Source organism: Martes martes (assembly GCF_963455335.1).
Source record: "Martes martes genome assembly, chromosome: 1".
Classification (NCBI taxonomy): domain Eukaryota; kingdom Metazoa; phylum Chordata; class Mammalia; order Carnivora; family Mustelidae; genus Martes; species Martes martes.
In genome coordinates, this window is record NC_137888.1 from 68,399,250 (window position 1) to 68,415,176 (window position 15,927).

General features: G+C 39.4%; 1 protein-coding gene across 1 annotated transcript in view; it reads right to left on the bottom strand.

The window, feature by feature from the left end:
• The window catches only part of PCOLCE2 (procollagen C-endopeptidase enhancer 2), a 66,589-nt gene that overhangs the window by 16,022 nt on the left and 34,640 nt on the right, over nucleotides 1-15,927 (bottom strand). Inside the window, exons 3-5 of the mRNA XM_080817425.1 lie at nucleotides 12,407-12,662; nucleotides 6,872-6,996; nucleotides 3,468-3,604 (exon numbers count right to left, since the gene is read on the bottom strand). Of these exons, the coding sequence (XP_080673551.1) occupies nucleotides 3,468-3,604; nucleotides 6,872-6,996; nucleotides 12,407-12,662 (518 nt within the window). The remainder of the gene's footprint in view (nucleotides 1-3,467; nucleotides 3,605-6,871; nucleotides 6,997-12,406; nucleotides 12,663-15,927) is intronic.

The following is a 15,927-nucleotide window of genomic DNA, read 5'->3' on the forward strand; positions in this document are numbered from 1 at the left end:
TTTAAGTTCTTTTATTCATAAATGAGAAGTTTTCCTGAGTAAATAATTCTAAAATGACAGTTATATTGTCTCTGCATTTTGAGGATACTGTTCTAAGAACTTCAGACTTCCACTATTGCTACGGAGAAGTCAGATGTTAGGCTTATTGGCTTCCTTCTGTGAAAATCTGTCTTTTCTCTCTGCTGTTTTTAACATCTCTCTGTTGTCCTGTGGTTTTGCTATAATACACGTAGGAATTGGTATATTAATATATATACTGCTTAGGATTTATTGAGTTCTTGAATTTGATAATTGGGGTCTTTCATTTATAATGGAAAACTCGGCTATTATTTCTTCAAACATTACATCTCCTATATTCCCTATTTTTTTCTTATGGAACTCCAATTAAATGTATTTTAGAGCCTCGCACTCTAGCCTCTATGGCTCTTAACCTCTCTTTCATATTTCCTATCTATTATCTTTTTAATTCCAGGTAATTACTTCACAACTATTTCTCAGTTCCCTAATTCTTTTTGAAGCTATGTCTTCTCTGCTATTTAACACATGTATTCAGTTTTCTGTGTAAATTATCATCTGTCTCAGTTCCAGAAATTTTATTAGGCTCTTTGTTAACTCTGATCATATCTCAAAGTCTCTTGTTTCTTCGTTAGACTTCCAATAATCTGCACCTTCATTTTGTATGAATTTCTTTAAGCATATTTATTTCACATTCTGCATGATAATTACTATATATAGCCTCTGTGAATCTGATTATACTGTTTGTTTCTGCTGGTTCTTGTTTATGTTAACTTTTCCTTTATGTTTTGTGATTCTTTAGATTGGGAACTTATATTTCTTGAAACTTACTTATAGGAATTGTTAAAGCCTGTGTTAGATGCGTTCTTCCAGACAGGATTTGTGTTTTCTCCTCTCAGTCCCTCTGGGCACTACCAAATGGGAAACTTTAAATTCTGGGCTGCAGTTTTTTGTACAGTCAGGTAGAGTAAATTCTAACCTCAGACTCACATGTGGACTGGTTTTTGGTTAGGAATTCTCATGAGAGAATACCTTTTCTTCCCTTTACCAAATGCCAAAGCCCAAACAGCCAACTTCCTTACCTTCACCCTTGGTGGGGAGGATAATGAGTCCAGTCACATTGGGGTCACTTTCTATGGGTGCCTTACTTATCTTCTGGTCTTTGATCCAATCTCATCCCTTGCCTGGACCCTGAGCTCTGTCTCCTATCTCGAAGCCTGGTCTGCGGTGAGTGAAGTTCTAGGTTACCAAGAACTGGCACATGTCACCTGCAAGTACTTATCCTTTCAGATTTGGGTTTCTCAACATTTTTGACCTCTTATGAGCTCTTTTATTTTTTGCCAACTGAGCAATGCTTAAAAAAATATTTTTTAACTTAGGAACACTGTTTAGTATTTATCCCTGTATGATTTTTAATGGCTGTCTTCATTTCTATATTGCTAGAAAATGAAACTTGAGAAAATTTTAAAAAAATATTTGAATATAAAGAGAAGGAGAGATATGGCAGAAAAAGCGACAGCAGGATAGAGTCAAGAAAGGGTTCTCTTTTTTTGCCCCTTAATTCAGTAGAACTTAAATTTACAGGCTATGGGAAAGAAATAAAAACAAAAAGGAGGCAGAGGTTAAAGGTGGAGATGATGGAGAAAAAGAAGAGGACTATTGGACAGAGGGAAGTATCAGGGGAGAAAAGGAAAAGGTCAGAAGGAGGATATAGGTGAAAGGACTGGCTTTGAATAAAGGAGCGTGTGGTAGGCTGAGCAGTGGCCCCCCAGGGGGTCCACATTCTAATCGTTGGGGCTTGTCAATGTTACCTTATGTGCAAGGGACTTCGCAGGTGTGATTAAGTTAAGGATCTCGAGAAGGGGAGAGTGTCCTGGATTGCTTAGGTGGGCCCTAAATATAACCACAGGTGTCCTTAGAAAAGAGAGGTTTGACTCCAGAAGAGGAGAAGGCAATATGGGACAGAAGCAGAGATAGGAGTGATGTGCTTTGAAGATGGAGGAGGAAACCGCTGCCAAAACATGCAGCAGCTTCTTGAAGCTGAAATAGGCATGGAAATAGATTCTCCCCTCAGAGCTTCCAGAAGCAAACAGCCCTGCTGAAGGCTTGGCTTTAGCCCAGTGGAAGTAAGTTCAGACTTCTGACCTCCAAAACTGTAAGAGAATAAATGGGTTGCTATAAGCCACTCGGTTTGTGTTCATCTGTTAGAGCAGCAACAGGAGAAGAATACAGAAGGAACACCTTCTCTGAGAGCTTAGAAATGGGCCTTTCTCTAACATTCAGCTGGAGAGTCAAATTTGGGTATAGTAATGTTCAAATTTTAACCAACTTGCATGTATTAAGAATTCTTTGTATTATCAATCTTAAGCTAAATGAATTTAAATTGAAAACTACTTTGCTTTAACTCAAATGCATCGAGGGGAATTATAGACATGCGTGTAAAATCAAGTAACACATATAATCTAATTATGTTAAGCAACAAAGTAGAAAGGGTATTTCAATTGGCATACTGGTAACTTTGACAGCAAGCTGTAGCAATTTTTTTTTTAAAAGATGTTATTTATTTATTTATTTAACACAGAGAGATGGAGAGAGGATGAGAGAAAGCACAAGCAGGGGAAGCTGCAGGCAGAGGGAGAAGCAGACTCCCTGGGGAGCAAGGAGCTGACACAGGACTCGATTCCAGGACCCCGGGATCATGACCTGGGCCAAAGGCAGATGCTTAACTGACTGAGCCACCCATATGCCCCTCTTTTTAAAATTTTTTTAGTAATCTCTACAGGCTCAAATTTATGACCCTGAGGTCAAGTGTTGCAAGCTCCACCCACTCAGTAAGCCAGACACCCTGAGCTGTAGTAATTTCAATTTCAGCCACCTGCTTTTTTTCTCAGAACTTCCCCCATTCCACTCTGATGCCTGAGGTCACTTTTGTGGGGCAGTGACATCTCCAGGTATATGGCTAGCAGCTGACTTTGGGGCATCACCAACCCTGCTTCTGTTATCTGTCTGGCTGCTGAGGCCTTACTACACTCATCAATGTTGCCTTGCTTTCTGGGCTGGCTACTCTTAGTGCTGGTGTTGTATGGGACTCTACAGCCATGGAACCCCAGAATTTGTGAACAAAACAACAACAGCATAGAATCCTCCAGAAAATAAAATATAAATATAAAATAAATATATTTATATATAAATAAAATATGATAAATATATTTGTATATTTATAAATAATTAAATTTTAAAATAAAATTTATAGATAAATTTTATAAATATAAAATAATTTATATATTTATATAAACATAAATAAATTTGTAAATTAAAAATTTGCAAAATTTATAAATAAAATATATTTATATATATAAATAAAATATAAATATAAATATAATTGGGCAATTGAATAAAAAAGAAGTCTAGAGCCACTAAAACATTAATGAAATAACACAGGCACTACTTACGCAGGTGGACTATCGCCACAATACTTTCCAATTCTTTTCGCGTCATTGATTTCTCCACCGTTGAACACAGCCACAAAATCATACCGGCAATAGTTGTCACGCTCAACATCAAACTTCTCAAATTTTAATTCTATAAGCTTTAGAGAAAGCACAACATTAGAAATATCAAGATAGCACTGAGGAGTAATCTCAAACGGGAATCTTCCTCTCCCCAGATCTGCAAGATTTTCCTTGGTAAAGAATGTGTTCATTCTGTTTGAATTATTTGTTTCTTATTGTTTTCATATTTCTTCTGTAATTAACAAAACTGTGGTATTTTTTATTTTAATCACTCCAAAAGATCAACCCTAGTTAAGATCTTAAATTTGAGAGATCTGTTCACCTACAGTTACAAATGTATGGGAACACCATGTAACCCTAACAACCTACGATAAGGCCATAACTGGATACATGTTGGAGTGGGAAGCAGAGGTATATACCAACTTCATTCTTCTCCTCTGAGATGTCCCCTATGTTAGAGTGTGTTGAGGTGTGGTGTATGTGTTACGTATTTGGGTAGGTGGGATGCTGGATAGAGTTGTTCCTCTTTCAAGGGAAGGAGAATGATATTCCTATTACATGTAAGAAGATAAATTCTTTAGGACCAGAGATTCAGGAAGTAGAGATTGACTGTGAGTCTTCCTGAAGATTGTTTGAAAAGTGTGCCTACTGAGTTGAGCACAGCCTACTTGGTGATGTGGTTGATTTTTGAAGAGGCTGCTTGAAAGCAATGATAAACAAAGTCAGAGTTAGATTTCTTAAGTATTAGTTTTTTTGTACTAGTACCAATAATGGTATCCTTAAGTTATTCAAGTCAATAGGAAGTTTTGTTTTAATAGGCAATGTTCCCCTCACAAGCAGATTTTTCCAGGGCACCTCCAATGTGTGACTCAAAGGAAATCTCACTGGGTTCATCAATACCCATGGTACCCAGATAGCTGGTTCTACGCAGGTGGGCAGGCAACCCTCCCTGCTGCTTAGAGAAGGTAACGGGCATTAATTTCTGTTAGGACAGGCCCTAGTTATTAGCTAAAGGAGACTCACACACAATAATTGGATGAAGATGGTAACAGCAACAGCACCACAGAGGGACCAGTGGTAAATTTTGGCTTTGAACATAATCGTCACATACCTACATATTTACCCACCTTTAAAAAGTCAGCACAGTTATGGCTGAATAACAGCTTATTCATATTTAGCACTGCTTTAAATTATATTAAAATATTTCCTCTTTGGGTCCAATAATCTCTTACTGGTTAGTAATAAAATGTTTTCCAGGTTATTAAAAATTGGCTGAATTTTCTCTACTTAGAAATTAGTCACATAACAACTTTTGGAGAAAGGATTAAAAATAAGGAAATAAATAGGAGAATAAAGGGAAAAGCTATGATAAAAAAATGAAAATAAGTCTTTAACAGAAGAAAATGCTCACAGATTTGCACAGAAAGTACTTAGGACTTAATCTTCCCATTATATACTTCTTTGACAGTGCTTCCATGATTTCAGGCGTTACAATAGTCATTAAAAACTACTTGGCTGGGGTCCCTGGGTGGCTCAGTGGGTTAAAGCCTCTGCCTTTGGCTCGGGTCATTGCTCAGCAGGGAGCCTGCTCCCCCCACCCCTGCCAGCCTCTGTGCCTATTTGTGATCTCTGTCTGTCCAACAAATAAATAAAATCTAAAAAAAAAAAAAAAAAAAAAACTTGAAGCCAAAAATCACATTAGTAAAATGAAAGCCAAATTTAAGTTTAAGTAATCAAAGAGATGAACAATGGAAAAAAGATGCTGAATTGTAATCTGCAAGGATAATTAAGCTGAAATTATTTAGGCTAATTAATACATTTCCAAATGTCACAGAGAGAGAAATGACCAGGACAATCTCGAGAATTACATAATGGAGGGGCACCTGGGTGGCTCAGTGGGTTAAGCCTCTGCCTTCGGCTCAGGTCATGATCTCAGGGTCCTGGGGTCAAGCCCCATGTTGGGCTCCAGGCCCACGTTGGGCTCCTGCTCAGCAGACCTGCTTCTCCCTTTCCCAGTCCCTCTGCTTGTGTTCCCTCTCTAGCTATCCCTCTCTGTCAAATAAATAAAACCTTTTAAAAAAAATTATATAATGGCTTAAATATCAAGAAATATGATTTTTAAGTGTTAAACTATAAAAAAATTCAATAAATTTGTAGAACCTTTCATCATTAAGTAAATGACCATATTTTTATTCTTGAAAATAAAACTGGGTTTGGAGATTATGATCAAAGAGAGTGTGTGTGTGTGTGTGTGTGTGTGTGTGAGAGAGAGAGAGTTCAAATCACTAATTTGCATGGTATATTTGCCTGAATAATTTTCCATTAAAAAATCAATATATGACAAATAGTATTTGTGTAAGTCATACAAAAGATCAGCTTAGAAAATTTTTTAAAGATTTATTTATTTGTTTTAGAGAGAGAGAAAGAGCATGTGCACACACTCAAGTGGAGGGGCAGAAGGAAGGAAGCAGATTCCCTGCTGAGTAGGGGGTCTGAGGCCTCCATCACAGGAACCTGAGATCACGACCTGAGCCCGAATCAAGAGTGGGTTGCTGAACCAACTGAGCCACTCGGGTGCCTAGAAAAGTATTTTTTAGACAGTATCATAACACTCACCCTCTAGTGTTTGAGTAAAGTCTGTAGTGTTTATAACAATAATTTTTTAAAAGTTATTTTCCCAAGTCCACAAAGTAGACTTGGTCTATTCCCATGCTAAGTTTTGTCCTGCGATTCATATCTGAAAGTGGTTCCAGAAATGGTAAAATTTCATATAACCACAAACTAATAAGCACTGGAAAACCAGACCTTCTCTGTTGGTTGTTTTACAGCAATGAATGAAGTTATTTGTGGGGAACCTGAATAAATTTTATATTAAACAACAACCAAAAAAATACCCACAAGGCAGATTAGCCTTCAGACTTCTTCTCTGAGGGGAAGATGTGGTGTGCCTGCCTTGGCTTCATCTAGGTGAAGGCGTCACAGTTTATCTGCCACGTGAACAAATGATGACCTGAAACCTACACGTACTTGGGGATTCCAATCCTCCCATACTCAGTCACTGCTGTTTATAACACCTTGCCCAGGGGTCAAAAATCTCACAGGGATTTGCTTACTATTTGTATTGAAATTTGAAAATCATATTTATATACTAGGAAATTAAATGCACAACTTTTGTAAGTCAAATACTGCAAAAGCAATTTTAATCTGGGTCTTTGTATGAAAAGATACCTGCGTCCAGCAGGGCCTTCCTCACCCTGCATGCTAAGCTCTTGAGAAATGGGCCCCTCGCACCATCTAGGCAATTCACAGACACACGCTTTCTTCATGTTTTTAGGGAATCTTACCTGATTCTTTGGAGCTACAATGTGCCACACACAAGTGACTCCTGCAGGGTAATCTCGGTCTGGCCAGTTGGGGGTTTTAAAAGAGCCGGAAGGTCTTTCAAGACGTCCTCCACAATACCGATCCCCTGAATTTTTAAAGTATTAAAAAAAAAATCCAGGTTATGGCAATGCAACTGTAAGAAGACTGGGATTTGGAATATTGGTAGTAATACAGTGAATAAAGCCAATGGCAGAAGCTCTTCAATTTTTTCCTAAAATATGGTTACACAGCCTCCTACACCCCCACCCCCCACCGCCCCCAGCCACACACTGAATGATCTCTGTTACCTGACCTATCACATCAGCACAAGAGAGCACAGGAGTGGAGTCAGGCCTATAGCTTCTTTTCTTTCTGTTTTTTTGAGCAAGTCAAGACAAGACATTTGGGCATGAACACATTCAGAAATCATGCTGGCTCAACGAATCACATAGATTTTAAAGAACCTTCATGATAGAGGTGTTTATTAGTAGGATTAAAATGCATGCCCATGGACAAAATCTGAATTTGTTGGCAGAGAATACTCTCATTACCAGAAAACTCTATATGCTACACAACTTTAATAATTTTTAAGAACAAATTTTGTTTGTAGAAAGTGTTCATAAATGTTCAGCAATACAGAAGAGCATCAAGAAGAAAAAGAAAATTACTCCAAATCCAACCACCTAAAACTAACCACAATGAATATTTGAGAAACATCATTTCAGACATCTCCATGCATATATACTGATAGGTCAACAGGAATAATTTTAGAACAATATATTTATTTTTTAAAATTTTATTTATTTATTTGACAGAGAGAGGGAGACAGTGAGAGCAGGAACAAAAGCAGGGGGAATAGGAGAGGGAAAACAGGCTTCCCGCAGAGCAGGGAGCCTGATGTGGGACTCGATCCCAGGACCCTGAGATCATGACCTGAGCCGAAGGCCGATGCTTAATGACTGAGCCACCCAGGTGCCCCAAAACAGTATTTTAATACAAAGTTCTAAATTTAATTCTATTTGAATTAAACTAACAAAAACCGAACTGAAACTAAGAGAACTTAATATACTTCATATTATTTCTTTGACACAGAAGATAATCATTCTTAAAAGGCATCTCTAAGAAAATGCACTATAAAAACTGAGGTTGGATAATTTCTAAAACTTTTTATCATGGAAAATTTCAGGCAGATACAAAGTAAATAGAATAATATAATGAGCATCTATGTATCCGTCACCCAATTTCAACAATTAATTATCATTCTACTGTTCTTTTTATTAATACCACTATCCAATCCCCACCACCTGCTTTATTATTAGAGATTTCAGGGAGGTAAATTCATGTACTGCGAAATGCACAAATATTAGCTGTACTAATTTGAAAAATTAATCTCCTTGTGTAAGCCACACTCCTGTGACCATACAGAATCCATTTCCCACCAAATTCCTGTATCCGTTCCCAGTCGGCCAACTCTTCACACCACTCTTCTGAAAAATTTCACCTTAGATTAGTTTTATTCTAGTGCTTCCCATACATGGACTCATGTACTGTGGACTCTTCTGCATCTGGCTTCCCTTGCAGGGAGCCTGAGATGCATTCATGTTGCCGTTTGTATTCGTAGTTTGATGTTTTACTCTGCCAGATGATTGCGGTGTGTGGAAACATAATTTGTCTCCCTCTTCTTCTGCTGGACATTCCTTTTGGTGTTTCCAGTTTAGCCTATTGTGAGTGAAGCTGCTGTGAACTCTTTTGTACAAATCTCCTTGTGGACATGCATTTTCATTTTTTCTTGCACAAGTACCCAGGAAAGCAATTCCTGGGCCAAGAATAGATGTCGATGTTTAATTTCAGAAGAAACCACGAACAATTTCCCCTCGAGGCTGCAGCATTTTGTACGTCTCCAGGTGCGAGCACTTTGGTCGTACTTTGATGATGTCAGTTATTTTTGCCAATCTGGTGGGTTTGTAACGGTTCCTGAGGGTGGTTTTATTTTTTTTTAAAGATTTTATTTATTTATTTGACAGAGAGATCACAAGTAGGCAGAGAGAGAGGGAGGAAGCAGGCTCCCTGCTGAGCAGAGAGCCCGATGCAGGGCTCGATCCCAGGACCCTGAGACCATGACCTGAACCGAAGGCAGAGGCTTTAACCCACTGAGCCACCCAGGCGCCCCCTGAGGGTGGTTTTAAAGATTTTATTTTTATTTATTTGACACAGAGAGAGATCACAAGTAGACAGAGAGGCAGGCAGAGAGAGAGGGGAAGCAGGCTCCCCGCTGAGCAGAGAGCCCGATACAGGGCTCGATCCCAGGACTCTGAGATCATGACCTGAGCCAAAGACAGAGGCTTAACCCACTGAGCCACCCAGGCGCCCCTCTCGGGGTGGTTTTAGTTTGCATTACCTTGTTAACGAATGATACTGAGCAGTTTTTCATGTACTTATTAATCACTCATGTATCTTCCTCCTTTGTGAAGTGTCTGTTCAAGTGTTGGCCCATGTTCATATTTATTGGGATTTTTGTTTTAATTTTAATAATGTTTGCATGGTCCTTATTTTCCATCTTTTTACATTCAACCTAGTTTGTATTTCAAGTGCTTTCTTGTGGACAACATAGAGGTAGGCCTTGCTTTTTAAGCTGTTCTAATAATCTGTTTTCTAACTGGAGTATTTAATACTTGGCAATCCATTTACTTATTGATATGTTTGGCTTTGGTTTGCCATTCGCTACTTTGCTCTAGCACACCTTTCTCTTGTCCCATCTTTTGTTTCTTCCTTTCCTGCCTTCTTTGGGTTAGTTGAAAAATTTTAGTATTCTGTTTTAACCTTTTGGCTTTTAGCTATAACTCTTGCATTTTTAATGGGTACTCCAGGGATTACAAAGTTCATCTTTAATTTATCACAATCTGCTTAGAGTTAATATTATATTTCCTCACGTATTTTGTGTGTGTGTGTATGTGTGTGTGTGTGTGTCTGTAGGCACCAGTAAAATCCCATTTACCTCTCCTTTACCTATACCTTTGTTCTATTATTGTCATATATACTATATCAAATATTCCACATTCTACAATACAGTGTTAAAGGGGTTTTTCTTTTTGTTCTGTTTTGAACAGATACATGTAAAGAAATTAAGAACAGAAAATAATATATAGTCTTTTTTAAAAAAAGATTTTATTTATTTGACAGAGAGACAAAGTGAGAGAGGGAACACAAGTAGGGGAGAGGAAGAGGGAGAAGCAGGTTCCCCACTGAGTATGTGGGCTCGATCCCAGGACCCTAGGATCATGACCTGAGCTGAAGGCAGATGCTTAATGACTGAGCCACGCAGGTGCCCCAAGTAGTCTTTTATATTTACCATTTCCAGTGGCTGCCAATCCTATTACCTTTGTGTTACCCTGTGGGACCATTTCCCTTCAACTTGAGGAACTTCCTTCAATATTTCTTGGGATGCAAGAAATGTCCTTAATCCACTTTCATTTCTGAAGACCAGGTATAGAATTCTGGGCTGATAGTTTTACTCCAGCTACTGCCTTCTGGCCTCTACTGTTTCTAATGAAAAGAAAGCCATCCCTCACACCATCTTTCCCTTGTATGTGAATTGATTTCCATCTCACTAATTTTAAGATTTTCTCTTTATATTTAAAGTTCTGCAATTTTTATGTTCCTCAGTGTGGCTTTTTAAAAATTTATCCTGTTTGGGGTTTGTTGATCTTCTTGACTCTATAAAATTAATGTTCTTCAATGAATGTGGGTGGCTTCAAGCCATTATTTCTTCAGACATTTTTCCTGCCCTACTTGACATTGCCTTGTTCTCTCGGGCTCTTTTTCTTTAATCTTTTTCCTCCTGGTTCTTCAGATTGGATCATTTCTATGTAGATCCATTGACTCTTCTGCCATCTCCAATCTGCTTGAAAGCCCACCAGGTAAATTTTTAAATTTCAGATTCTGTCTCTTTCAGTTCTAGAATTGCTCTTTTATTCTTTTTTTTTTTTATAGTTTATAGTTTCATAGTTCTGTTTCTCTTCTGAAATTCTCAGTCTGTTTACTTACTATACATCTGTTTCCCTTTAAGTCCTTACACATAGTTACAATAGTTCCTTTAAGTGCTTGTCTGCTAACTGCCACATCAGAGTTATCCTGGGATTGGTTTTTATTGACTGCTTTTCCTCTTGAATATAGACACACTTTTCTGGTTTTACCACATAGATACTGGATATTATGAATGATACCTTACAGAGACTCTAGATTCTGCTGTGTTCGTACGAAAAAGGATTTGGGTTCCAGCAGGCATATCACTTGCCTAGACTCAAGCTCACGGTGGGTCTCCCTGGCCGCGCGCAGCAGCTGTAATCTCTGTTCACTTTCACCTTTCAGCTGATGCTTTTGCGACGGGTCAGCTGGACTCCCCTCTGTATATACAGAGTTTGGCTGTCGCCCAAAGAAAGATCTCGGTGGAGTTTACATGTACATTCTGTGCCTCAGTTCCTCTGTAGCTCCCAGCCAGCATTTCCTCCCAAACGTCCTGGCTGCTCTTGTCAGCCCCAGAGCCTGTTCTCTGACATCTCCAACGGAAATGCAGCGCAACAACCTGAAGCAAGAGCAGTCTAGGAAATGCCCTCCAGGAAAAGGCTGCATATTTAACAGATCTTGCCCAATCTTTTCTCTTCAGGGTAGACGTTTCTACCTGTGGGTGCACGTATGTACTGACATGAAAACACCCAACGTGTAGTTCTTCAGTGAAAAAAAAAAAGTTGTGAAATAATATGAATGTATGATCCCGCTTAGATTTTTTTTTTTAAGATTTTATTTATTATTTTGACAGACAGAGATCAGAAGCAGGCAGAGAGGCAGGCAGAGAGAGGGAGGAAGCAGGCTCCCTGCTGAGCAGAGAGCCCGATGCGGGGCTCGATCCCAGGACCCTGAGATCATGACCTGAGCCGAAGACAGAGGCTTAACCCACTGAGCCACCCAGGCACCCCTCCCGCTTAGATTTTTAAAAAGCAACTGCAGAATTGTACCTAGAAAGGGATGGCAATCACCGACCACGTCTCTTTCCAAGATGGGACTATAATGGAGTGAAGGGATATGTTTCGATATCTGTATGTGTATGTGTGTATGTAAGCTTCATATTTTTACTCTAGGAATTTCTATATTTGAATTTTGATAAGAATCACATGGGCTTTAAAAAAAGAGACTTTTTTGAAAAAAATAATAAAAATAAACAAAATAAAGTAATAAATAATAAGTATTATAATAAATACTATATATTAAATATAAATAATAATAAATAATATACAATTATAATAAATAAATAAATAAAATTTAAAAAGAGACTTTTTTGAATGGTCTCTTGGTGGTTCAACAGCATTTATTAGCTCTGCCTGAGAAGAACTGCTCTTCAACTTTAGGCTAAAGGAATAAACACATACAAAGAGCCTGGGGCAGAGTCTAACACATAGGAGGCATCCACTAACCCGTAAGCCATTATTACCACCGTGATTGCTATTATGTGGAAACGCTACCTCTTTCGTTTGGTTCAGCAGCAGAGAACATGGCCATGAAGCCATTCCCAGCCGTGTTGGCATCGGAAATCATCTGCACCATCATCTTGTTACCGCTGGACACAAGGGCTCCAGGCCGGAACGTGCCACAGAAGCGCCCGATACGCTGGCCATTGGTGTGACCATTGTACACGTCTACAAAGTCATAGCGGCACAGGTTGTCACTCTCCAGATCTATGAATCGGAAATTAAGAACTACCACTTTTCCTTCAGGAACCTGGAGAGAAATTACCAATTGGAAAACCATGTATGAAAACAGTATCTGAAGTCTTCTCATCTAGCCTGAAGTGAGCAGATTAAAATATAATATACCCAAGACGATGCTTTTCTTCCCACAAATCTGAACTAACCCAGAAAAGGTTTTCTACCATAATGAATTTCTAATAAAATATAAGTATTTATTGTCTTTTGACAAATGCCACGATTCATGAGGGAACACAATCTTATTCCTAGAGAGTTTATCTCAACAAAGTTGCAAAATGTTGGGTTAGTCTTAAAATTTATAAGTCACTGCTTACAAAGAATACCAGTTCTGACTGGACCTTAGCACACTCATTTGCAAATTCTAAAACACCATGGCACCCAGAGATAAAGCTTGGCAAAGAAACATTTGAAATAGCATTCTTCACAAATAATACAACAGGATAATCTCAATATGTAGAATACTTCTATCAAGTTTGGATTGTTTGGCAATTGTGCAATTAATTTACAGATACTTCAGTTTGGGTCCTGAAAAATCCAGATCAACTATTTATACTGATTACGCTGAGTAATTACTGAATCATCTCTTCTCAGAGTCACTGAGTTTTTGTTTTCCACGTGGAAACTTTATATACCAGGTGTCCCTGAAACACAATGCACTGATGAAAAAGTTGAGTTTTCACTTTCTTATACAACTTTCTTCAGCATAATTTCCTCCAAAGAATTCCTATGATGCTTCCCTCCTCGTTCCCTGAACAGGCAGAAAAAATGGCTACAAAAGCATTCGACAGGATTCTAACAAAAGCCCCATTTCTTTTCCAGTGCACACCATCTTTTAATTTACTCATCCAAACATTTGATCATAAAGTCTCACAACCAGATGCATTTTATCTTTTCAACTCGATGAGATCTCCACTGTATGATGTAAGAATTTCATTTTACAGATGACAAAAAGTCAGTGATTTGAAAGACAAACCCACAACAGCCAACGGTAGTTGGTTTATATTCATCTTAAGTAATTATCTCCTATTCAAGGGTCAATAGATGCTTTAACATAAACATGGCTTCCTATGTTGGTGAGTTCAGTGCCATAGATTTTTTTTTTTCCTGTGTTGTTTCAATACTATTTGCCTTTGGTGTCAAAGACATACACACCCCATGGCAAAAATCGTAGTGCAGGAGTCTCAAAAGGATATTTTGGCTTTGTCATGCTGTATTCTAATTGCTAGGAGCATATCTTAACAGTGTGAGTATTAGAAGTTCCAAAGCCACAGTCTATGAAGCTGATAGCAGAAATGCAATTTAACTTTTAAACATTCTCACTGAGATAATTCTTGGAGAACTCCTCTGGGTTTTTTGGTTGTATTTATTTTTTTGCATGCAATCTCTAGTTAACCTATGATCAGAAAATTACAAAAATGTGACGCCATGTCTGTAATCGTAAATATAAGCTATCAATCACTGAAAATTTTCCAGCCCAAAAAAACCTCAAAACCATTCTGAGCTACATTAATTTAATGTTGGTTGTCCTTGCATGAAGAGTGACCGTGTAAATGTGTAGATAAACTGTATGGACGGCAATTCAAAGCTCTGAGACTCTTCCATGTACAGAGTGAGTAAAAAAGGGAAGAGGTGGAAGGATTGACCCCTGGAGGACTCTGATGCCATCAGGTCTTCCAGATACGGTCAAACTGAGTCAGGAAGTAGGACGCAATCAGAAGTCTGTGGTGCCCAGAAGCCAAGTGAAGAGTGTGTTCAAGGAGGAAGTAGTCTGCTGAGTTAGGTGTGGCTGCTGAGTCAAGGAAGATGACTGCAAGATGGCCACTGGGTTTATCAACCAGAGGTCACTGGTAGCTCTGAAAAAGCTGTTTCGGTGGAGCAGCAGGGATAAAGTCTGGTAAGAGAAGGATGAAGAGAAAATGGGTGAGAGGAATAGGGACAAAGTTTTCAAGGAGCTTTGCTGGAAAGATGAACAGAGTAATAGTTGGGTAGCTGGAAGAGGGGGTGGGGGTCAAGGCAGGATAGTTAAAATGGGCTCTATTAAGACTCATTTGCATGCCAATGGGAATAATTCCACAGAGAGGGCAAAACTGATAAAGTAGTAAAGAGGTAGAGTTGCTGGAGAAATGGCATTGGGTAGGCAAGGGAAAATTTGCTCTAAGGCACAGATGGGGGGGAGGGTCAGCCTTTGAAAGGAGCGTGGACTGTTGTGCCTACAGAGAGGAGGGAAGGCAGTGGCAGGTGGGGTTGTAGGTGAGGCTGAGAGAGCAGATGAAATTTTTCTTCTGTGAAATAGGAAACAAGGTCAGCAGCAGCCAACATGGATGTGAGAGGAGCTATCAGGAGTCTGGGAGCAGAGGAGAGGTGTGTAAATGGATTAAGGAAGTGTAGCAGGAGTGTCAGGAGTGCTGAGAGCCCACTTAAGGCAAATAAACCAAAAGCGAGGTCTCTCTGCATGGTCGTGGTTTCCCCCAGCCACACACAGCCCCCGGGTGAAGATGCAGAGCAGGTGGAGGGCTGGACTTAAGCAGCAGAGCCTGGGAGGTTGGTGGAGTGGGTAAGTTTGCCAAGCAAGGACTATGGAGGGAGAGAGAGCCAAGAGAGTTGAGAACATAGGCAGGGGAGTGACCATAATGATGGGCCATGGCATCTAAGCTGGGGAAGGACAGAAACCTTGAATCAGTGGGGTGAGGGCAGTAACAACCTAGGTTGTGGTGGAGACAGGACAGTGCAATGGAAGTGGGTGGCCGAGGAACAATGGAGGATAAGCTTATGGAGGATGGGAGCTGCAAGACCCAACAGGATCCCCCATGTAGGCACCGAAATTACTAGAAATTATGACAAGGAAGAGTGCTGAAGACAGTGGCAGCGAGCCAGGGGCTAAAATTTTTAAGAAATGAGGAAAACTGCCCTGGGGATTTTCTACAACAAGATGAGCAAAGAGGGGCAGAGGAGGGCAGAGTCTTGTTTCACTTGCAAGTTCTCAGTTCTTTGGCGCTAAGAAAGCTCTGCTGATTCCTTTCTGCGGTCAAGCTGGATACTCATTTCCAATGGGATAAAGCAGCATTTGTTCATTGAAATTTTGAACACCTGCTGATCCCAACAACATCCCCTGGCAAAAACTCTTGAAGGAAGGACGCAGAGATCGCTATCAGTTGTGGGTCTACTGTAACCAGAAACAAACGCCATTTTGCACCAAAGGCCAGGGGCAATCTGTTGCAGGTGAGATGCATACTTCAGGGAACCCTTTCATGACCACACAACAGCTGTTCTTCATTTTA